Genomic DNA, 24,159 nt, shown 5'->3' with positions numbered 1-24,159 from the left:
GAGCGGGAGGTCGACTTCCAGGAAGTTGGTAGTGGAAACCGGAATAGCGGTGGAAAAGAGGTTATCTCAGGCCCAATGGCGACTGTGGTAGCAAGCGGCAGCGATGGAAAAGAGCAAGGAGTCGAGACTTCCGTCACCTATTACCGACTGGAGGAGGTGGCGAAGCGCAACTCCCCGGAGGACATATGGCTGGTGATCCACGGGCGAGTCTACGATGTCAGCCGCTTTCTTAACGAGGTGGGGCCCAGGAGGTGGACTGCGCTGAGGGAGTACGGGCCCAGAAACGCTGGTAGGCTGTGTGTGGGAGGGAAGTGAGGCCTAGCTGAGGACGAAGAGGCGTGCCAAAAGGGACCGCGACCCTTCGAGACCGAGTTTGGTGGGGCTGGGGGGGAACCTTAGGTCTGCGTGCATTTCTTCCGGCACTGAGTTCTGGTACCTTTGATAATATGCTTCTGTCACATGTTGAGCATTTACTGTTTGCTTGTCTAAACTTTTGAGTCACCGGTATCACCATTTTACAGAAAGAAAACCCGAGCCTCAGAGTTTCTCACCTAACTGCTTAGAGTCATTCGAACCTAGGTCTGAAAGCCCCAGATCTCTACTCATTTTTTTAACTGTCCCTTCTGAAGCAGTATTCTTGCCTGGAAAATCCCATGGACTGAGGATCCTGGTAGGCTACAGTCCATGGGGTCGCAGAGTCGGACACGACTGAGCGACTTCACTTCACTTCACTTCTGAAGTAATACCAGTGTTTGGTTTTAATTTTCTTGAGAAGCTGAGATGCCTTCTCCCTTCCTACCATCATGCTGCCTTTCTTTTTCCTATTTTGAGCAAACCTTGAGCCCAGAGATTATGAGTTGGTTTTTTTTTTTTTTAGCTCTGACTCAGACTCTGTTACCTCTTTTGTAAATCAAGCATGTGTATTACGTTTTACAAGTTCTCCTTGAGACTGGTGCAAGTGATTTTTTTTTAAGTGATTTTTTTTTTTAAAGAAATATACTTTTAATGTGTTTAACTCTACTGAGGTGTAATTTACATACAATAAATCAGGCATGTTTAGAATGTACAGTTTGATGAGTTTTGACAAATGTATTCACCCATGTAATCACAACTCCAGTTGAGAACATTTTCATTACAGTAAAAATTTCCCTCGTGCTTTTTTGTTGTCATTCCTTTCACTCCCAATCCCTGAGGGTTTGGGATTTTTTTTTTTTTTTTTAATGTAAATGTGTTTGGTGGTTTATTTTTGATGTGTATATTTTTATTTTGAGCAGTAGATTAATAATCTAATGGTTAATTTCTTGGGCATATTTGTATAATATAAACCTACTAACACTGAGAAAAAGTTTTATTTCTCTTAGTTCTCTTTATGACGCAAATATACTAGTAAAAAAAATTTTTTTTTCTATTAATTTGGGGCCTAGGGCACAAAGCTCTACATCCTGATTCATAAATCTCTAAAAAAAATTTTTAAACTTAAAGTCCCCCCCCCCCCATACAACACTGATTTTAATAAATCTTTCTAGTGGCCAAGAAGTTAACGTCTTAGCATTTAGTAACTTCCTGTATTTGTGGGGTTTATGGCAGTTAAACACTTTTAAAAGTGCTTTCCCGTTACTTCAGCCTCAGAGTAACTAATTGAGAGTGAGTTGGATAGTACTGATCCTTATTTTAGCAGGAATATAAGAAACAGGTTCAGAAAGATTTTGGTCAGGCAACTGATTAGTGGCAGGGTATGTTCGATAAATTCCTTGGTTTCTTTTGTCTACATAGCAATACTTTGGAATTCTAGTCTTAGCTGTATTATGGTGTATGCCTCATAAGTTTCCAGTGTGGCTTGTAGCAGAGTAAAGCATAGTTCAAAATGGGAAGCCAGGATGGGTTCTTTTGTGGTTTCATTCTACCCACCCCCCACCCCCCCCAGTTTCTTGTTGATTAATTCAGAATAGATAATGAACTTGGAAGGAACACTCAGTGCACATAGTGGACATTAGTTTAATCTTGAACAGTTACTAGCTTGGTTCACCACATGCTGATGGAGCCAGAGACATCATAGGTGTGCCAGCAGGGCCTTTTAAGCTTGACTTGCAGATCTTTACCTGCAGTTCGCCATTCTCACTTATCCTGTTCCAGAGTCTCTGTCCCTCTGTTCTTGTTCATTCCAAGTCAAGTGCTAAGGAGAAAAGTGAAGCAGAGAAGAGGACTATGGACATGTATGGAGTGACAGCATGAAGATGAAGGGTTGAAATTTTAGATATGGTGGCCAGAAATGGCTTTATTAAGATGATTAAAGTAAAGGCCAGAGAGAAGTTAAGAGAGCTGGCCTTGTGGACATCAGCAGGAAGAGCTTGTTCAAAGCAAGTTCAAAGGCCTTGAGGTGCAAGTATGTCCAGTGTGTTTGAGGAACAGTGAGGGAGGTTATGGTGGCAGGAGAGTAGTAGATGAGGTCAGCATGATCAAGGTGAGGAGCAGGTCATGTACAGTTTTGCTGGTTTTAGAAAGGATTTTGACTTTTGTTCTGAGATGGGTAAGCATAGTGGAGCAGAGGACCAGTAATATGTGACTGAATGGTTTACTATTCAAGCATTACTGACTGCCCTGTTGAGAGGAGACTGAAGGAACACTCGAATCCAGTTAGGAGGCTGGTGGTGGTAGTGGGGGTAGTGAGAAGTGCCAGATTTTGGATGTGCTGTGACGGTAGAGCCAATAAATTTAATGATGCCTTTTTTTTTTTTTTAATGATGCCTTGAATTTGAGAGTCAAGGGTGACCGAGGTTTTTGCCTTGCAGGTCTGGAGGAATTGGGTTGTTGTTAGATCAGGTCAGGAAGAAACATCAATTTTCATCCTTTTCTTTCCAATCTGAATTCACTTTGGGGCTCCTCCTTAGAAAGAGTTTCCTCGTTTGAATATCTAGCATTTATAGATTCCTTTCTTTTTTGATTAATGAATATGGTTAGAGTGTTACTCTGGGCTTTGAATGTGATAATTTAGGATTGATAATATAATTGAATTATCTAATAGATTAATTTCATAGGTTTCAGTCAGTGGTATTGATTTAATTTATTGAAATCACAAATGAAAAACCAAAACATTGCAATCATACACATCGTATTTCTGTTACTTAGTGGTTTTGAAAAAAATGACGTAGAAGTGGTTACAATATCTGTGCCATTGACTACAAAATATCAAAGTGCATCTATCTTAGCAAGGGTAAATATGATTTTGTGAACTTCGTTTCAGTTTATATTCTTACTACTGTATCACAAATGGGAAAAGTTGGGAAACCATTGTCTTATATATAATTAACCATTTCTGACAACAGTAACCTAAAATAACCTGTTATGCTGTTTTAAAGCTTTCTATGTATTTTTTTAGTGACTGTTGGGATGAGTGGGTGTACTGCTTTAGGATCTGCTTCACAGATGGGATAGCATTTTATTCATTCAGCAAACATTTGTTGAGTGCTGAGTCTTCTCAAGTGCTGTGGTACTAGGTCCTGGTAGCATAAAAATAGACATAGATCTGCCCTCTTGATGCTACCCTTCTAAGGGAGACAAAGCAAAAACAGCCAGGCAAGGAGTTGAGAAAGTAAAATGGCCATGGTGGGGAAGTCTACTTTAATAAGAGTGATCTGGGAAAGCTTCTGTGAAGATGACTTTTCGTTGATGAGAGGGAACTAGCTTTGGGAAGATGAAAGAAGAGCATTCCTACGGCATTTGCAGAGTCAAGCAAGAGTTTGGCATGTTGGTGGGACTGAAAGCATCTGTGGCTTTAGTGTATCCAGTAAAGGTCAAGAATGGCCAGAGAACTTGGCAGGAGCCAGGACAGGCAAGGCTGGGTAGGTGGTATGGATTTGTGAACCATACCATAAGTAAATGGAAAACCACTGATGTGTTTTAAGGTGGGGGTGACATTGAAGGAATTTATTTCAAATATATTATTTTTGCTGAGGTTTTGAGAATAAATTGAAGGGGAAAACAATACAGAAGGGAAGAAAGGAACTCTTTAAATCCCGAGAATTTGAATCCTCCATCTTCCATGGAGTGCTGCAGTCCACAGGGTTGCAGAGTCAGACATGACTGAGCGACTGAACTGACTGCTAAACAGAAATAGAATCATAGTATTCCTTAATCAAGTTATAGTGTCTATTAATTGATTCAGTGCCATAGTAATAGTATGTGTTAGGTGCTTATTATCGTAACAACTTGCTTTTTTTAATCCACTTAATAGCCCATTTTAGAGATGAGAAAACTGAGGAGCAGAGAAATAACTTTCACAAAGTCATAATGCTAAGTGGTACAAGCAGTCTGACCAGATAGCCTGTGCCCATGACATTAGGATTTGTCTCTTTTTTGTTTTTTTCGTGGCTATAGAATATGGAATTAGGTCTGTGTTACAGCCACCTTCTTCCACATCTTAGACATAATTTGGAAGGGTGGGAATGTGATAGAGGGAAGTTAGAACTAGCATCTTTTTTCTGGAACCCAGGTAAGTTTTTAATTTTTTGAGTAGGTCATATAGGTATACTGTGCAAAGCCTTCTTCCCATCTGCCCACTATCACCACCTCCTAAAATTAACTACTACTGTTTGTGAATCTTTCCAGAGTTTTGTTTTGTGCCTGCAAGCAAAAGTGAATGTAGTTCCTCTCATCCTCTCATTCTTCCCCCCACCCCCCGCCCCGACCCCCCACCCATAAGGTAACTGATAACATGCCTTGCCTTTTTCACATAACTGTATATCTCAGGAGTCTTTCCACATCCACATCTGGAACACTTCCTTATTATTCATAGAAATTGTTGAGCTGATTCTGATTTATTCAAGCAGTCTTCTATTTATAAGCATTTGGGTTGTTAGTAATATTTTGCTGTGTAGATTTTTCCCCCATCTAAGTCAACTCTATTGAGATCTAATGTCCATACAACAGAATGTAGAGATTTTGTATGTGGAATTCCATGAGCTTTGACAAAGGTCTCACCTGTATAGTCCCCATCACCATCACTGTTTCAAACATTTCTACCATCTGTGTTCTTGGGCAACCAGTGATTGATTTCTCACATTGCAAAACAATATGCTTTGTTCTGTGTCTGACATCTTTTACTTAACGTATCTGTGAGATTCGTCTATATTTTTTCTGTGTGTCAGCAGCGTGTTCCTGTTGAGTGCTTATTCACTGTAACTATACTAAAATTTAGCTGTTCACCTGTTGATTGACACTGGCTTGTTTCCTCTTTTGTTTTGTTTTTTTTTGGCTATTATGAATAAAGCTGTTGTGAACTTTTCATATACAAATCTGTGTGTAGACACATTTTCATTCCTCTTGGGGAAATACCTACGAGTGAGATTGCTGTTTTTTGTTTTGTTTTTTTTTTCTAGCTGTACCACATGGGTTGTGGGATCTTATTTCCCCAACCAGGGATCCCTTGGCAGTAAAAGCTCTGAGTCCTAACCACTGGATGCCAGGGAATTCCCATAGGTCATATTTTTTTGTTTTCTTTTGTTTTTGTTTTACATTTGAAGCAATTGGCAGACTTTTTCCCCAGAGTGGCCCCATCATTTTACAGTCACACCAGCAATGTGTCTGTCTTCCAGTTTCTCTACATCCTCACTGACGCATGATGGATTGTGAGTGCTTTCACTTGTAACCATTCTGATAGATGTGTGCCGGTATATAATAATGGTTTTAACTTGCTTTTCCCTGATGACTAATGATTTTGAGCATCTTCAAGGGCTGATTGGCCTTGTGTGTGTCTTGTAAAGTGTATGTTCAGTCTTGCTCATTTTTAATTGTATTGTTTTTTTATTACTGACTTGAAGGCAGTCTTTATATATTCTGGATGCAAGTCCTTTTAGAAATATGTATTGTGAATATTTTCTCACAGTCTGTATTTTGCCTTTTCGTTTTCTTAGGTGTCTTTTGAAGGGAATTTTGGTGAGATGTATATATATATATATATATATATGTACATGTACATTCATGTATATATACACACACATTTGGTATATAAAACATTCTGATGACTAGATGTGGGCTGTGGGGTTAAAGAGTCTTGTTCAGTTTCCTACTTTACTGTAACTTTAGGAAAATGTGCTCTGTGAAGACCTTTTCCCATCTGTTCAATGGAGATTATAGTACCTACTCCACAGAGTTGTTGAGACAGTTAATTTAGGTAATTCATACAAAGACTTATCATGGTACCTGATATAAAGAGCTCAGTAAGTATTAGTGGCTGTTTTTATTAATAATTAAAAATTACGTTGTTTCCTATAGCATCTTTTGAGTGCATAGTAACTAGCAGATGCCCTGAAGATGTAAAGATGAATTAGATGCTTTGGACTTGCCGGGAAGATGAGATCTGTGCACAAGCAGTTGTTGTGCATGGTAGAGTAGTCTTGCCTTAGGAAAGACAGAATGTGGGCTCTGCTTGGTGCCACCCTAGGGTACCCCCTGAAAGTTTCAGAGTTTGACTAAGCACAATTCTTACTGTCTTTCTCCAAGACTGGTCAAATGAAGTGCAATTTCGTCGTTATCTAGCTTGTGGAATTAACAAATCTATAGAAAGTATGCTTTCTTTCCTCAAACAGGTCCATGTGGCTAGTCCTAGGGAAAGCTAGAAATAACATGAGGCAAAATTTAACCTCCAGCACTGTCCAGGTGAGCTGCCCTGATTGACACTTTGACTTTGGGGTGTGTATTTGTGCAGCTTACATGCCAGAGAGGGAGAGAGGGCAGGTGGGAGTGGAGGAGGGCATTGTGAGCGCCCCCTAGATCTCACTGTGTTCCAGGTTCTGTACTATATTCAGGAATGTAGCCAGGAGTAAGACAGCCATGGTTCCCGTTCTTAGGGAGCTTATAGTCTAGTGGAGGAAGAAGACATTAAATAAACAATTGCAGTTGTGATAAACACCATGAAGATGCCTAAGGAATTGTGAAAATCTGTATCAGTAGGACCTAACATGGTGGGGAATAAGGGTGTATCATCTGGTGGGGATGAGTTATGTTTGGATCTGCAGACCTGATATTTAGACCTTGAGCAGTTGGAACTGCCAAAGTTACACTCTTTCTGGCAGCCATCAAGTTAACCTCTCCTAGGTGACACGCTGCCTTACGAGGTTCTTTCTAATCCAAACGCAAATACCTGTGGACCCGCACCGTTTCCTGCTGTTCACCACCCAGGTCTCTTATCTTTCTTTGAGTTGTCAGACTATTTTTTAGGAAGTAGTTTTTAATCCTCTCCAAAACTTTAACCTCCATATCTTATTTTGATGATTAGTATTCTGCTAATCCTGTTTGGCTAGCCTGGCCTAATTTTGCAGCTTCTGTAATCTTAATGTTTCTAGATTTCATTTTCCAAGTCAGGTGGTCTTTAGCATATCCTATTGTTACATTTTTATTACATCACCATGGAATTTCCATTCACAGAGAATTTGTGTAATTTTTTTCCCAACAAGATTTTTATTCTGTAACTGGCATTCTTCACATTCTCTTTTCTGTCCATCTGTTCCTTATCCGTTCCATAGAATTAGCAATCTAGAAATATTATTTTATGTTAGCAATTTGTCCTCTTTCTTTTCTGTATTAAAATATGACTTTTCTGTCCTCCTTTCAATAAATACTTAGTACATGAACTTAATGAAAAGCTGAAAGATTTCCCCTGCTCCCTGCCACATGCTTTGTGAATTTACTAAAACCCTTCACAGAAGAACCTCACCAAGTTTCCTTTGTATCTGTATAAAGTATTTCACTTGATTATTGCTGGACTGAAATAGAAATGAATCCATCACAGGCATTGTTTCATCAATTGAAAGTTTATGATCTTGACTGCCATATAGTTTATTTGAAATATTTGTAATGCTATTTAATTGCTTATACAATAAAAGCTAAGACAAGATCCGTTAGTCTTAAAACATAAAGGCTGTCAAATTCAGAAGAATCTTTTTTGCAGATTCATATGAGACTTAAAAGCAAAGCAGAAAAAAGTGGGGAATGTGTACCACCTTATGTTAGATCTGCTTAATAAAAATAGGGAGAAATTTATGATTGTGTGATAGATTTGAATAGCACCCGTAACCAATCTAGTTCACTAACATCCAGACTCTTTTGGTCTTACTTGTTTTATTTTGCTATGATTCAGACAAAAGTAAATTTTTGGGTTATGTTAATTATAGGTATGTAAACCAAGCTTTGTATGTGTGTGTGGTAAAGTACACATAAAATTTGCCATTGTAACCATTTTTAACTGTACCATTAGGTGACATTAAGTGCACTCACAGTTTGTACAACCAACACTGCTATCCATTCCTAAAGCTTTTTCATTACCCCAAACAAACTTCATCACCATTAGGCAGTGACTGATCTCCTGAACCTGTGGGCCTGGAGCCCGTGCTCCTCAGTAACCGGGCTCAGCAGTTGTAGCGCGTGCGCTTAGTTGCCCGCAGCATGTGGAATCATCCCAGACCAGGAATAGAGTAATCGTCTTTCCTTGGCTTTCTTGACTTTGATATTTTTGGAGATCACAGGCAGATCATTTTGTAGAATGTCTCTCAGTTTACGGTTTTCCCAGGTTTCCCCATAATTGAACCCACAGTATGCATTTTTGGCCAGAAGACACAGGAATTATGTAGTGTTATCCCGTTTGCTCCTGTCACAGGATATACATGCTGTTTCATCCCATTGCTGCCATTTTAAAGGAGAAAAGGGAAAAGAGGAGAGCAGCGGGGGAGGAGCTTATATCAGTTAGCTTTTCAGAGAGCCCTTACTTTAATAATATCTTTTTCTTGTAGCATCCTGGCGGAGAAGAGGTTCTGATGGAGCAAGCTGGAGGAGATGCAACTGAAAGCTTTGAAGATGTAGGCCACTCCTCTGACGCCAGAGAAATGCTCAAGCAGTACTACATTGGTGATGTTCACCCGGTAAGAACCAGCTGAGCTAGGAGTGCCTGTAAGAGAGAGGAAGCTATCTAGCAGCCACGGGTCGTGATGAGGAATGAATGACTAAAATGGAGATTCACTCAGCCCAGCCATTAGGCTAAATTTTCTCCAAAATCATCCAGCCTTACTGTGCTAAGCTGAAGCTTCTTATTTGTAAATCAGCACATAGAGGATCTCTGAAAAGGAACTGATTTTGGAAGTGGGTTTTTAGTTGATAAGTTTCTTTGTAATGAGGTTAATATCATGATCTAAAATAGTGCTTTGATTGTTCTTGCAAATTCTTTGCTAAAAGTGGTAACTGTGGACCATGCCATTCTAACAAGGGACTGTGATGTGCTCAGAGTCAGGGATGCAGGGGTGAGGTAGGGGGTCGTGGCAGGACCCTTCTACAGACACTGACATCTCCTAGGGGATTGCTACCAGAAGGTAGTCTCATGTCCCAGAGTTAGAAATAAGCACGTAATGAGTTTGTTTGGATGTGTCTTAAAATATTATTTATTTTCCTCTTTAAACAGAATGACCTTAAACCTGGAGGTGGGAGCAAGGTAAGAAGTCCTCTATTTATCTTGTGTGTTTCAAGTGTTTATATTTCTATTTACTCAAATGGAATTGCTGGGTTTTGTTTTTTTTAAGTATTTTAACAAGAAATGTTTCTCTCCAAGCAAAAATCCCATTTTTCAGGAAATTGCGTCCAGTACCATCTCAGAAAAAAGTAGCAGAGTCTTGAACAATAGGAACATTTTGTTCAGGCCTCTGTTCATTTTTTTAAAAAATTGAAACTCTAAAGCTATGACCCGTGTTCTTACATTCAATAGTATAGATGATAATAATTGCTTCTGTGTTGGAAAAAGAATTGGAAAGTTGATTTATTCTTGCAAGTCTTAGAACAAGTTGTAGACTGGAATAATTGAGTAATCAACTGGAACAGACCTTTCTGTCCCCATTACCCTGTTGTCTGGACTCAAATAGGTCTACACACCCTTCACATTCACTCGGTGATACCACAAAAGTAAAAGATTAAATATTTGAAAACTTTAATGTGTACTGCGTAATGTACCAGGAAGAAAATTTGAATGCCTTTTTGTTTCCCACAAGCTGGATGCCTCACTTCCCTTATACCCTCATTTTTTTTCTGTTTTCCTCGACTCTTCTACCCTCTTAATTTAAAGACGCAACAGTTAGTTGTCACCAGAACTTCATGGAGGCGATGCTCCTTCCCCTTTTCCTCCTTCTAGCTTCCCTTTCCACATTGAGCTGGAATTACTGAACCTGTGTGACAGCAAAGTTGGCCAAGACACACGGATTCTTTCAACTCAAGAGGTTGCTTGACAGATTCTGCCACCTGTTCCCCCACCATCCAGAGTGTTTGTGTAAATTAACTCTTCCATCTTGTTGCACTCTGCTACTCTGAACTGTTGAATTGTTTATGAAGGGGATGTGAAGTGGTTCCTTAAATGCTTTGCAAGCACTGGTAGTTGTTTGTCCCCTCCTCCTAACACGTGTACTATCCATTCTTGAATCTTCACTTGTGTAATTAAGATAAAATTTGAACTAAGCATAGTTTGTTTGGTATATTGAAAATGTCCAGAAACCATTGCTCTCAGAGGTCAACATCTGGTTTGAGGGATATGCCTGTTTGTACAGGAGATGTACCTTAATTCAGGAACCATAACTCACTTGTTCACAGCACCCTGAGAGCAGTTTTTATATTAAAACAAATAAAATCTGTTGGGGGGGGGGAGTTCTAGTGTCCAGAAGTCTTACAAATTGCTTCTTGTTGCCATTTTTCTTCCTTGGTGGTATATATGTAGTTAGGACCATTCTTAGGAATGGAGAGCAGTGTTTTTACAGTTCTGTTCCTTGTACCGCCTGTATTGGAATCTCTTGGCATGTTTTCCGAAGTGCGTATTCCCTGGGTTTCCATTACTACTACTGATTAATGCTCTCTGGAGGTGGGAGTTTGCATTTAACTAACCCAGGTAGCCAAGTGCCAGACATTTGGCTGAATGACATGCCCATCTTCTCATGTGAAAACTTTTAGGGAGCTTTCAATTCTCTTCTGTGGAAAGCACTGTCTGCCTTCTGTAGATCAAAGAAGTAACTAGAGATGTCTCAGATAAATTAAAACTGTTGAGCCTTGAACTTTTTATAAGAAATAAAAAGAAACCCTTTCAGCTGGTGAGATTTGATGAAATTTGTTAAGAATTTAGAAGTCTCCAAATGTAGTTTGGCCCCAGCCCGGCTTAAATTAAACAGTGATTAAGGGCAGTGTTTTCAAGGCTCTGTTTTCCTCATGTCTGCTGTACTCAAAGGACAGTCTCCTTTAAATAGAGAGTCTGATTTTTGAGTGTTTCCAGTCACACTGCTGTACTTCAGGCAGACCAGCCAAGGGAAACCTTTGGGAAAATTTTCAAGACCACCTACATAGGTTGTCATAGAGCTTATATAGTCCAGTCTGATTTTAGTTCCAGGAAGAAATTCTTGCGCCTTCAAATTTATTTCTTACATGAGTTTTAAATAAGCCTTTCTGCATCTAGGCTGCAGGTATCTCTTTTCTTAATTTTTTTTACATTTACCATGAAGAAGTAAATGTCAAGTTCATTGCACTACTATTCTTTCGGTTAAGGTTTCAGAACCTCTGTAAAGAATTGGTTTTTTTTTTTTTTACAATGTCTCATTTAGAGGTTTCTTCCGCCTTATGGACAGAGTTTTCATTTCCCTTCTTCCTTTATTTCTCTGCTTCTCTCTTCCCTCCGCAACTCCATATCTCTTCCCCGTCTGAAACTACTTCTGCACCCCTGCAAAAAAAAAAAAAACCTTTTTTTAAAGCACCTAAAACATGCTATTCCAGAGTGCAAACCAGGAACTTTTCCCCAGTTTTTTAGAAACTGCTTTTCATACTACTTTTGCTTTGACACGGATGGTCACCTTTGTTTCCTTGTAATGCCTGAGGTTCAAGACCCTGAAGTGTTTGTTACAATACCAAAGCTTAAAAGCTTAGAGACTACGGATGTTTTTCTTAGCTGCTTCAGTTGAAGATAACTAGAATTAAAAACATTTTTATCTCTTAAATCTCTTCTCGGCTGAATTAGTCCCCATGTCCCGAGAGCTATCAGTCTTCTGTTCACATTTGAGTTAACATTTTTCTGGTCTGCTTTTGAGTTATGGAAACTCACCTTAGAAACTGTTCTGTGCCCATTTGCCTGTCTACTGTGCTGCAAGTAACCAAGATACATTTGTGGTCAGTGATGTCTCTTGATTATGCATTTAATTCTTGGTTAGAATCTTTATCAGTCATGAGTCTACTTTCAGTTCAGGAGATAAGGTCACATACAGATGCAACCTGACCAAAAAACGGGGTACTGTTTCATTCATTTATTCAGCAGGTATTTTCTAGGTTACAGTTCCCAACTGCTTCACTAGTCAAGTCTCACTGCAGTGAATAGACCCAGTAACTTGACCATTTTTCCATTTAAGTTTTTTGAATGGGAAGTTTGTGGTGTACATGGCTAAAAATTCAATAGTACAAAAAAGTATACTATAAAAAGGACTCCCGTCGCCAGCCCTGTCTCCCAGGTCCCTTCTCCTGAGGTAGCCAGCTGCCATTTTCTCGTTTACTCTTCTGAAGAGATTCTATGCATACGTAAATGTAAATGGATGGGTGGAAGGCAGGTGGATTGACCAACAGACCAACTACCCCATCCTTTAAAAATCTTGCACATACTGTTCTGACCCTTGCTTCTTTCTACTAAAGCATTTTACCTTAGTGACTTTCCTATCAATTTATAAACATCTTTTTAAGCAACTAAGGTTGTCTCTATAAAAGCTTAGCATGTTTCTTAAACTTCATTTTTCAACTTAAGAAATTTAACTTTTGAAATCTAGTCAGTTCCATCTATGTTAGAAGCAATTTGTAAATTGCATTTAAAGGCAGGTACATTTTTCTCTCCCAGATGTCTCTACAGACTTTTGTTATACAGAGTTTTCTATTAAAGGTACATCCAGGAACATACATAATGTTCCATTTACCTCCTCTTTTCTGAGAGGGAAACTAAAAAGAACACGTACTTTATAGTTTTGTTATGTAGTTGGTTGCAGCATACTAAAAATTTCCTTTTAAGAATTGTTAATTATTCCTATCATACCTACAACCCAATTTATTAATATTTGAAATGGATATGCCTTTGGATGAGTAGTGCTTGCTATTTACCAAAGAATTTTGTGTGGTTGTTTCATTGTTGACTGTTTGTTTACCTAACGTTTGTATTTTGTAACATAATCTTTTGAAATAAAGCAGACTATAATGGCAAGGTCACTCTTGAAAGACAAAATACCCTTCTTGAGAAATCTCAAGGGTTAGTGTGTCTCCTTGTAATGCTTTATTTAGGAATGACGGGTAGTTTTGCAAAACAAGATGTCAGAAAGACAAGGGTAACATCTTTTTCAAATCCGCCCTCCAGTGTGGTGATAAGTAGAATAGTCTCTGAGTGTGTTAATTTTTTCCTTCTGTGTTATCTTCTATATCTTGTCACAATGAGTTCTTGAGAAAGTCGTGTAGAAATTTGTCTCAGCAGATGTTTTCCATGTTTGCATTTGCCCTTATATACAGGGAACTATTTTTTGTATGACTGGGCTGACCAGGCGTTTATGCTTTACAAGACAGTAGTTGTTAAAACTGTATTCTCATCTAGAAGGAAATATTAGTACATTGGAGCTTCATGAGAAGGCTGTCCTCAAGATCCACACCATATGGCCATGAATATATTGACATCATGTACTTTCAAAACTCAGCTTTCCTGGATTGTACGGTGAACCTCGCATTGGAATTCACGTAGTGAGAGCTGATGTTACCGACGGTCCTTTGTATTCTGAGGGGAGAATCCTTTGCAGTAGTTTGAAGCACAAAGTTCCCAAGTTGTTTTTCATGTTTCTGGCCACATACAAACCAAACTATTCTAAATAAAAAGCTACAAAAACTACCAGGCCACCCAGATACTCATTAAATTTGTTGAAGGTGTCCTGTGGCTTAAAATCCACTTCTTCCAATTTTAAATACTTGGAATCCTCTAGGAATGGCAAATATTCAATTTAGGAATTAACATATAAGCTTCTTATGTTTCCCTTTTATTTAAATCTCTGAAAGTCTAAATATAAGCTATTTAGGCTTGAAAGTATATGTATAATGCCCTGTATATATATTTGAATGCCTCATAACCATAATTTTGACTCACTGCTTCCTATGTTTATATTCTGGTGACAAAATACACCATTCCTTAAGAATGTGTTCTCCTGTTTTTTTCCCTAAACAGGGTTCATAGTGAAATCACCCCCCACTGATCCCTAAATCCTTTCCCATATGTTTGCCAGTTATGAGATTTCTTTATCATTCTTTTAACCACGTGAAAGCATATCAGAAGAGCATCTGGAAGAACGCATCTTTATGTTCTACTGTGAGATAGAAGCATCTCTTTGTGGTGCTCCTTCAGTCTTCCTGGATGTGGGAGCATGATGTCAACATCTCTCTCATCTTTAGAAGTCTGCTCTTATAGGTTTTGCTACTACAATGCCCTTGGGTCAGAGAAATGTGTTAATTGAGTATGACTTTAGAATTCAGGTTCATCTGATCTGAACTTTTCAATTCACAAGTGAGGAAACTGATTTAGCATGGAGCCTGAAGATACCAGATGTAATTTCAGTTACAATCAGCATTAATAAAAAGGTTACTCAAAAATTATGAAGTATTTCCTTTGTTTAGTATTTATATGTGTGTGCATGTATTTATTTATGTATTTCATGAGGGAATTAAAGCCTTAGTGAATCTTGAACTTGAGGAACCACCTTGTTTAAACAGTTAATTTCTGTTAATTTTGAATTAAAGTTAGAGTAGACTTCGAGGTGGTTGTTTGGAAGTGTATTCCGGACTTGTTGAAGGAGAAAGAAACATGGATGTTAATTACTTGGGAAAGCTTTTGGTAGAAGAACTCTGGATTTGAACTGCTCTTTTGTAACTAAAATCATAGGGTATTGTAGTTACTACTGTCTGTGCCAAAGATGGAGACCAGTGCCTTCTCCTGACCAATCTTGCATGTAAATTAACGTGTGGGCAAGAACATAAGCAGCCAAGATATGCCTGAACACCCACAGGGGTAAATTAAAGTCAATCATAAACTGTAGGAATTTTACCTAAGCATCTGTTAGACTCGGCGCAGAGCTCTGGAGTGGAAATGAGAACTATGCATGGTGAGAACAGAAAGGTAGACTCGAAGAAAGGTTTTGTATTAATAGAACATTTTTCTTTTTAATTTTGTTAAATTAAAAATAACTTTTTTGGCTTCTTTCCTAAGTTGGCTGAGGCACTTTTGGCTACCATGAGCAGTGCCTTAAACAACTCTTTCATTTATAGTTGATTAAAAGCAGAGTAACTGTGCTTTGGCATTTATTTGGCTGTCAGTATTCTAAAGAGGATATGCTGCTTTCTCTTCTCTTTCCTCCAGTGTTAGGGTAGTTCTTTTTGCATTCAGGGAAAGCTTGATCTTAAAACGGGTTGAGGTACTTGGTTAAAAGGAGGAATGAGTGGTAGGAAGGAAGGATGCAAACCATATATATTTAAATTTTTAAAAATTGCTTGTTAGGAACTATTACCATTTCAGTATATTATGGTCTTGGTATGTCTCCTCTCTTTCCCCCCCTCTTTCTTCTCTGGGTTGCTTACTGCATTGTCTGAGGTTCACTCGAGTTAGCACACACCCAGTGCTTGTGGTTGTAAAAGAGGCTAAAAACTTCTAGAGAATTCCTTTATATGAACTAATGGCTTTTAATGTTTTTATAGGTTAAGCAAAGTGATACATTTATTATTCATTATGCTCATGTAAGCCTTTCAGATTACCTTCTTTTTTTATTTTTTATTTATTTTTTTTTCAGATTACCTTCTTTTTTTAAAAAAAAAAATGCTAATTCTACATTTTTTGTTTTATAAATCATTGGTATATTTGTGGATAATGAAAGCATAAAAGACCGTGGACATTTTCTTCATAGAATTCAATCATTTTTTGGTTACTGTAGTGGAATATTTTGAAAGGCAGTGTTATAAATGAGATGCAGACACAACCGTCAGTACTGTTCCCACCTTTCAACTCTGCAAAACATTTGCTGTATTTCTCAAAGATTGACAGTAACATGTTTTAACTAGCCTGACTCATTCTACTCAAGGAGAAATATCCCAGATTGTTATCATCAGGGTCTCAAAGAAATATAGTAGTAAAGTAATAAGATTTATCTAAAACTTCCTAGAGGTTTTATTTGGCTGTAGGTGAATTTCTTTCAGGTTTCAGGCATGGTCTCATTTGCATTGCAATGTTCTGAATGTAGGAAGCTAAAACTCACCTCATGGTCTGCTCTAAAGTATCTAGGCCAGTATGTATGTAGGGTTGTTGGAATTCTTGGAGGTTACTGAGAACTGTAATTATGTGTTCATACCCTGGCATACTGCTGACTATTGGCAGAGATGATCTTTCGGGCAGCAGTAACCTGTGCTAATGGGTTACTGTCCTCTGGCGGTCAGTTAGCATGCTTTTTTGTACTCTACAACTAATTAATGAAATCCATAAGTTCATTTGATGTTTACATAAATTGAATTTAAAATTTTGGTATCAGCTTTATTAAGATGTAATTCACATTTCATCCAATTCACCTATTTAAGATGTACAGGTCAAGGGTTTTTAGTATATTTAGAGTTGTGCAACCATAATCACAAATCAGTTTTTGAGCATTTTCATCACTCTAAAAAGAAGCCCCGTAACCTTCAGCAGTCATTTTCCGTGTCCCTCCAGATCCTCTTCTCCCTGCCCTAGGAAACCACTGATCTACTTTCTTGCCTCTTGGTTGCCTGTTCTGAACATTTCATGTAAATAGACTTATGTAATACATGGTCTTTTTGTCTGGTTTTGTCAAGTAACATTTTCAGGGTTCATCAGTGTTGTCACTGATGTATCAGTACCTCTTGATTAGTTACTTCCACATTTAAAAAAAAATTTATTTTGGTATGTTCTTAACCCTAACCCCATTTTTCCTGTTTTCAGTATGAAAAGCCCTAAGATCTCTAATCTTAATTATTATGATTTCAGAGAGTAAACCAGTTTGCTTTTCTAAGTCACAGAGCAGTCATCTGCATGCTTTTGAGCATTTCCCAATTGATCTCTCTGTTACAAGAGAGGAGTTTTTATTTTTTTAAATACGCTTTCAGGAAATGTGATTTTAACTACTGTCACTGGCAAGCCCAGCTAAACTAGGCATATCATTGTGACTTCAAATGAGTTCATTAATTTATTGTAATATAGTTTGTATCAATGGCATTTTTTTTCCAATAAATAAAAAGAGTTTAGGTCATTTCTGTGTGCTTTCATAGTGATTCTTTACTAGAGAATGCCAGTATATTATCAGAAAAAGAACTGAACATCTTCCTATACATATGGATACTTGCAAACGTCAAATTACATGAAAAATGAAGTTGTTATTTAGTTTCATAGTTTACATGAATATGCATGAGAAGTTTTATATACTCTGTGTTAATCTTTTTTTTGTTTTGTTTGTTTTTAAATATGCATCTTCTTCAGGAACCTCCGAAAAGCAATACATGCAAAAGGTTGGTATCTCCTTAATAGACTTTCTTATGCTCCAAAATACTGTGTGGCCATAAATACACCTGTGTGACATAACTTAAAGAGTATAGTTTGACAACTCATTCTCTTTTTTTTGGTCAAAATTATTGCAAATCAGTAGTCTCTTAGCTTTAGCAAAATTAATTTTTCCAGTTTCAGTAATCTTGAATAATCTAAAAAAAGTTCTTGCCTTGAGTAACTTTTAAATCTCGTTGTGACATTAATCAAAGTCATAGGTAGTAAGAGGCAGGAGTGCATGGACAAGTATCACTCCTGAGTCAGACCCACAGTCTCTGCAGCTCAGCCCAGCTGTGCAGTTTCCACTAAAAACTTACTCTCTTTTAATCCTCACAACACACCTATAATGTGGGTGCTGTTATTACATTTTACAAAAGAAAAAAATTGTGTATTGCAGTCATATTCAGGAGTTTGAGTTTTCTCAAAGGTTTACCTTATATCCCTTGCAGTAATGTTGCTAATACAGTAGTAGTAGCCCTGAAAAGTATACATTTGGCATCCCTTAAATAGTGTCTCTACTTGAGATAATTGTAGAATCCTTGGCTTATAAAAATTTATAGAGATTATATAGAGCTGTTTCATCTTTCTGAGATCTCACTTAAGGCATTTCATAGAGAAAATATGTCTTCCCCCACCCCGCCCCTATAAAACTAACATGTCTTTTTTGTTTGAGATGATAGTCAGAATATTTTTAAAAAGTGGAAATTAAAGGAAACTGTTAGTAAATTCAGCTGATTTATACTCAGCCCAAAGTCCCATAAAGAATTTGAAAATACAGGCCATAAACTTGCTGTAGACTTTTACAACACTTAAAATTGGTTAAGAATTATTCTGTGGAATACATAAAGAATTTTTACAAATCAATTAAAAAATAACTGTAGAATATGAGAAAAAGATTTAAGCACCTTACAGAAGAGGAAGCACAAATATGAGCATATTAAAAAAAAAGGTTTGATTTCATTTGTCATCAGAGAGATGCAAATTAAAATCATAGGGTATATTTCACACCTATCAGATTGGCCAAAATTAAAAATTCTAAAAATAAGAGGAGTTGTTTAGGAAGTGAATTACCAATATTCTTAGGCCCTGTTAGGATCTTGAGGAAATGTAAATGGGTACAGTCACTATGGAAAACAGTTTATGCATTATCAAGTAAATTTGATGATATAGTAACTTTTGATCAGCAATTCCATTTCTAGGGATATATATATGTATATATACACTCAAGAAAAATGTGTATACATATATACCAGTGAACACATTACAGGAATGCTCATAGCAACATTATTCAAGATATTAAAATATTGGAAACAACCCAAATAACCATTCACTAGTAAGATGAATGAATTCATTCTGGGATATTCACACAGTGGGATATTACAAACCAATAAAAATAACAGTCACAGCTACAGGCAATAACCTGGATAAATCTGAATGGATAGAGTTCTGTCTTACGGGCAGGAGGTTGTTGTTGAACCTGTGTCTCCTTTGCTGAAGTACAGGTGCATTGCCTCTGCTTCTCTTCTCTGTGGTCATAAAGTGACAAAGGATCATCTGAGGACTGATGGTCCTCCATTCTTAGTCTTTTGCACTGAAGGCTTTATCTTCTGTGTTTTGTCAAGGGTCCTGCTTTTGATCTCTTTTGCCTCTTGGGCTGCCCTGGAAGGTGCCTGAAACATTCCTCTTTTGGGGAGATTACTTTTATGTGTTTCCCTGTGCCATATAGCTGTTGTACATACTGACCGACTTGCTTGTGTCTTTAAGCAAAGCTACCTGGCTGACATTCTAAACTTGTCCAGAACAGCTTTCTGCCATAATTTAATGTACAAAGTGCCTGGCGTGTTCAGACAAAAGGAATCATTTTTATTATTGAACCACAGCTGGTTTTTGTGGACTTCAAAGACTTTTAGTACTAAGACTGCATATGTCTTAAGTGGAGGTGCAGCCAGGTCATTTGGATTAAAACGAGCAGTGTTAATAAGTTCTAATAGAGAAGAAGGATTTTTTTTTTTCTTTTTTTTTTTTTTGACTGTCCCATGTGACTTGCAGGATCTTAGTTCCCCAACCAGTGATTGAACCCAGGGCCACCGCAGTGAAAGTGAGTCGTCTTAACCCCTGGGCCACCAGGGAATTCTCTTTATTTTGAGGAGAATAATGACTGTCCTGAAACTGAGGAGAGTTTCTTTGCAGGACTTCTTACGCCAGCCTTCTTGAACCATTTGCCTAATCTTATTAGCACCCTCAGTATGTTCTGTGTGTGTGTGTGTGTGTGTGTGTCCTTATTAGTATCCAAACAAGGATAGGAATCAAGCTGCTTGACTAACTTCCCTTTGTGATTTTGGGTGCAGAGCTTGTGTTTTCTATGTGTAAAATGAGAATAATAATAGTACTCATTTCATGGGATTGTTGTGAGGATTACATTTTTAAAATAATTTGGGGCAGATATAATATTATCAGCAATTGTATTAGGTATCATTGGTTCTACATTGATAATTATATACATAAAATGGTGGCCTTTTCCTGTTTAAGGATGTTAATTGTTGAATATGTGAAAAGTCTTGAAGAAAAATTTAAACTATCTGTAATCCCATAAACCAGAAATAACCATTTATGTCTTTGTGAAAACACATACTGAGGTGTGTGTGTGTATTATCTTTTTTTGGTATCATGCTATATGTTCCATTTTTAGTCCTTTTAAAATTATTGTTGAACTCTCACTTTAACTAAAATCTTTGTTGGTTTTTTTTTTTATTTTTTATTCAAATCAAAGAATTTTGAATATTAAATGTGAAAGTATTTAAATACTTTAGTATTAAAATATGAATGTTGAATGATAGGGAATGTTTGGTATGAAATGTTCACAATTTTATTGTTTTTTTCCCCCTTGAACATCTAGCTACTGGTCGTATTGGATCTTCCCCATCGTGGGTGCTATTCTCTTAGGTTTTCTGTATCGTTACTACATGGCAGAGAGCAAGTCCTCCTGAGGAGACCTTGTTGAAATCTGGAGAGCATTTCCACTTGGGAGCAAGAACTAGAGACTTACTTGGAGCCTGCAGCGGTGCCCTCTTCTTGAGTCCTGCCATTTGTATTCTTAGCCCTTGGAACCCAGATGGTTGGCCAGACATCCACCTCAGCTCCACGGCTGTGTCCAAGTCATTTCTCAAGAGCCTTACTCTCAAAGCACCTGCTCATTTTTCTGTATCCTTGCCTTTGTTTCCTCTCTTTACTCTTTTTCATGAGCGCCTTTATGTTTCAGAACTGTCTTCTCTGATTACAGTCCACATGTCATTGTGGCATTCCCTTTGGTAAAATTGCCTGCTTTCCAGTGCTTCGAACGCACGTTAGACATATTTAACAGCGTGTCACGTTCTGGTTTTGAAGCATTTCTTTTTCCCTTTTTCTTTTAAGTAAATGTTCCTATTTTTTAAATTATGACTTAATTTTATTATTTATCATAAGAGGTTTTAATTCATGGCATCAGGTTGCACATCTGTGACTTAAAACACAACTGCAGAATTACCCTTTTCCTTGTTTGTAATTGTTAAAACTGACCAAGTGTAGCAAGGAGCCCTTGCCACCCTCTAAGGCATCAGATGGTGGTGCAGGGCAGAACTCTGCTTCCCTTTTGTTCATTGGGAGTGGAGAGAAACAGGGAGAGGGGGAGATGAATTAGGATGATAGAGTGAATTCATAGTAATCTTTCCTTTGAAAAATATTGAAAAACACAACTTTAAGGGCAAGAGTTCAGAAGAACCACTAAAACTTCATCCTTTTTTTTGATTTGGCACCAGTTCCTAACCATCTTTTTTCTTTTAAAGTTACCATCTTTTATTGGTAAAATGCAAGTAAGTATATCTTTAGGGCTTTACAGTTTTGTAAAGGATTTTGCTGTTTTTTAATCAATTGGCAATTTTTTATTTACCATTTTATAGAAGTGAGAGACTCCAAATTGATCAAAGATACAGTATTTGATCTTCTGTTTGCCCCAGTAAAGTAACTCCCATGGTAAAGCGGCATTTGGAAGCAGGAGAGCGGGGCAAGAGTGTTTTCCACTTCATCTTATTTTACCTCCATGGCTCCAGTTTGTGGTTTTGTTGTTTTTCCATTGAGAGGGGGAAAAAAAAGTGGTAGTTACTTTTTTTTTCCCTTGGATAACTGTTTCCGTGAGGAGTAGGTTATTATTCAGAATTATATTACTGTTTCTCCTCAGTTCAGGCATTTCTCTGGCGTATTTAACTGCTTTCTTCCTCTCAGTGGAAGCACCTGAGGAGACCATCCACTGGCAGTTTTCTGCTGACAACTGTGGTGATTCTTCCTCTGTGTCCTTTGAGGATGACCAGTCTGCTCTGAGCCATTGTCACGTACAGCAGGGAACCGCGTGGTTCAGGAAGGACCGTGGCCACTGCTCAGCATCTCCTCCCCTCTCCTGCTTGCCAGAGACTTGACAGGACAGGAAACTACACAGCAAACCTGTGTCTGCCCATGCAAACTCCTTAAGAAAAAGTTCAGCCCAGGTCTTGTATCCTGTGATTTAGCCGTTGAGCAAATTCAGAATTCATAAAAATAACATTAACCTGGTAATTGTGCACTTGGTTATGACATTATGGAGTAATTTTAGGGGATTTCTGGCCAGCTTTTATATGTCAGGGATGTGGGTTAACTTTTAAATTTTTATCTTTAGAAAGTATTTTGTATGTATTATAAGATGCCACTTTAAGACAATTTACTGAAAGAAAAATCTTTGATGATTATGTAACAGAGGTGGTTGTGACTTGGTTACTCCTCAATTTGAAGGCAAAGAAGGGTTGCCTTGAATAAGAATTGATACTGAATTGCTGTAATCATTTAAGTCACCTGATGAGATGGGCCCACACTGGGGTAGAAATGAAGAACAAAGGAGTATTGAGCTGGAAAAGGGAACATTCGAGCTAAGACTAAGCCAGAAGATAACTTGGATTAATTAAAAATGTGTTGGCAGTCCCCCAAATTGAATGGAAAACATCTGGCTTAGAAGAAATGTTAAAGAACAATATTCTTAAGTAAAATTTGTGTTTTTTGGTATTTTTTAAGGTAAAGACCACTGCAAAAGGTATGTTTTTCTGTTTCATATTGGTTGTCGTTTCCTGTTTACATCTGGACTTGTTTTTATTCAGAGCCAGAGGAAAAGATTTTCAGACTTTGTCTCAGCCAGCCATGAAATCCATCCAATACCCAGGGCTCTCTTTTGATCTGCTAATGTGATGTCACTTTGTGTTATAAAAACCACTTTTGGGTCCACCTATTATTATTCTGCTGCCTACATAAACAGCCAGGTGAAAGGTAGAGCTTGTGTGAGAGTTTGCAGAGGTTTTTTTTTAAACAATAATGTAATACAGTATATTAGCCAAATCTATCAAAAAGGACTTTTGTTTTAAGACATGGATGGGAATTCTTGAAACAGCCTCGACATTGATGGGTTGTGAAAAACCCCTCTGCAGAGCCGGTGGAGCCAGTCCCTGTTGTCCGGAGCCTCCTGGGGTGTCTCTGGAGTGTTGGGTTGTTTATTCCCAAGGAAGGCTTAACCGCCGGCGCCCACCATTCTGTCAGCATAATGGCTGGAGATCACAGGAGAGGGGATGAGGGGAAATTAGTGCCCCCAAATAAGGACGTTAGTGCCGGGTCCCAAGATTTCCTGCCTCTGTCTCTCAGGAGTTGGTTTTGGTTTCCAAATGACTTACGTTTTGTAAAGACAGGAAAGTAGTGGGGACAGAGTTTATACTGTGTTTAGTTCTCATGTGACCACTTAAGCTGCAACAAAAATCCATTGGAACCTGTAATTTGACCCTGTAAATTTCTTTCAGCAGTTGTCGTAGATGCACATGTTGTGAAATAAGAATATTATTGTGTTTACACTCGCTCAGTTCCCATGTGGAGCAATGAAAAACGCTTTTCAGGCCAGATGTGTCATTACTTACAGAGTATCTCATGTTTAAAATCTCAAGTGATACCCATCTGATTAAATTCCATTTTAGAAACATAGAACAGTAATGTTGGTTACTTCCTTCCTCGGGAGAAATGGATTCAGATGTGTCTTGTGTCAACAGAGACTGTTGTTTTTTTTTTTCTTTCTTTCAACCATCTTGTTCTTTTGCCAAATATCATGAAAGTAATGAGGAGTTTAGTCCCATCTGGCGGTTGTGCTCTGCGAGAGCTGGGTTTGTAATTTGTTGGGGGTGATCTCAGAGGGGAGGTTCCAAGAAGCAGAGGTATTTTTCAGGTTACCTACTCCACACCTAGCTTCTCACTCATGAACTTGAGGGGCCAATTTGCACCTGCACCTATATTCTCCATTTGCTGTTTAGACAAAGCATGGTGATTTCACTTTCTTTCTTTTGATTTTACCCTCCACTCTGAGCAAGTGATATTAACATTCCTCTTGTGTATTCAATAAATGGAGTTTGTTTACCTATTTTATTTCAGCATATTTTGAACAAAGATATTTGTCTGCTGGAATGTGCACACAGTGAATGTTTGTTTAGAACTACACACAATAAAGATACTGTTTTCCTTTT

The 24,159-nt window shown here is 37.9% G+C and overlaps 1 protein-coding gene across 1 annotated transcript; it reads left to right on the top strand.

The window, feature by feature from the left end:
- Positions 1-24,159, top strand: LOC122420498 (cytochrome b5 type B). The gene is made up of 5 exons (XM_043435628.1): positions 1-237; positions 8,784-8,912; positions 9,446-9,475; positions 17,543-17,571; positions 20,502-24,159. Exons 1-5 carry the CDS (start codon positions 76-78, stop codon positions 20,590-20,592), a joined length of 441 nt encoding a protein of 146 aa, XP_043291563.1. The 5' UTR covers positions 1-75; the 3' UTR covers positions 20,593-24,159.

The sequence above is a fragment of the Cervus canadensis genome, chromosome 18, assembly GCF_019320065.1.
Source record: "Cervus canadensis isolate Bull #8, Minnesota chromosome 18, ASM1932006v1, whole genome shotgun sequence".
Taxonomy (NCBI): Eukaryota; Metazoa; Chordata; class Mammalia; order Artiodactyla; family Cervidae; genus Cervus; species Cervus canadensis.
The sequence above is the reverse complement of the archived record's forward strand: the minus strand, read 5'-3'. Positions and strand labels throughout refer to the sequence as shown.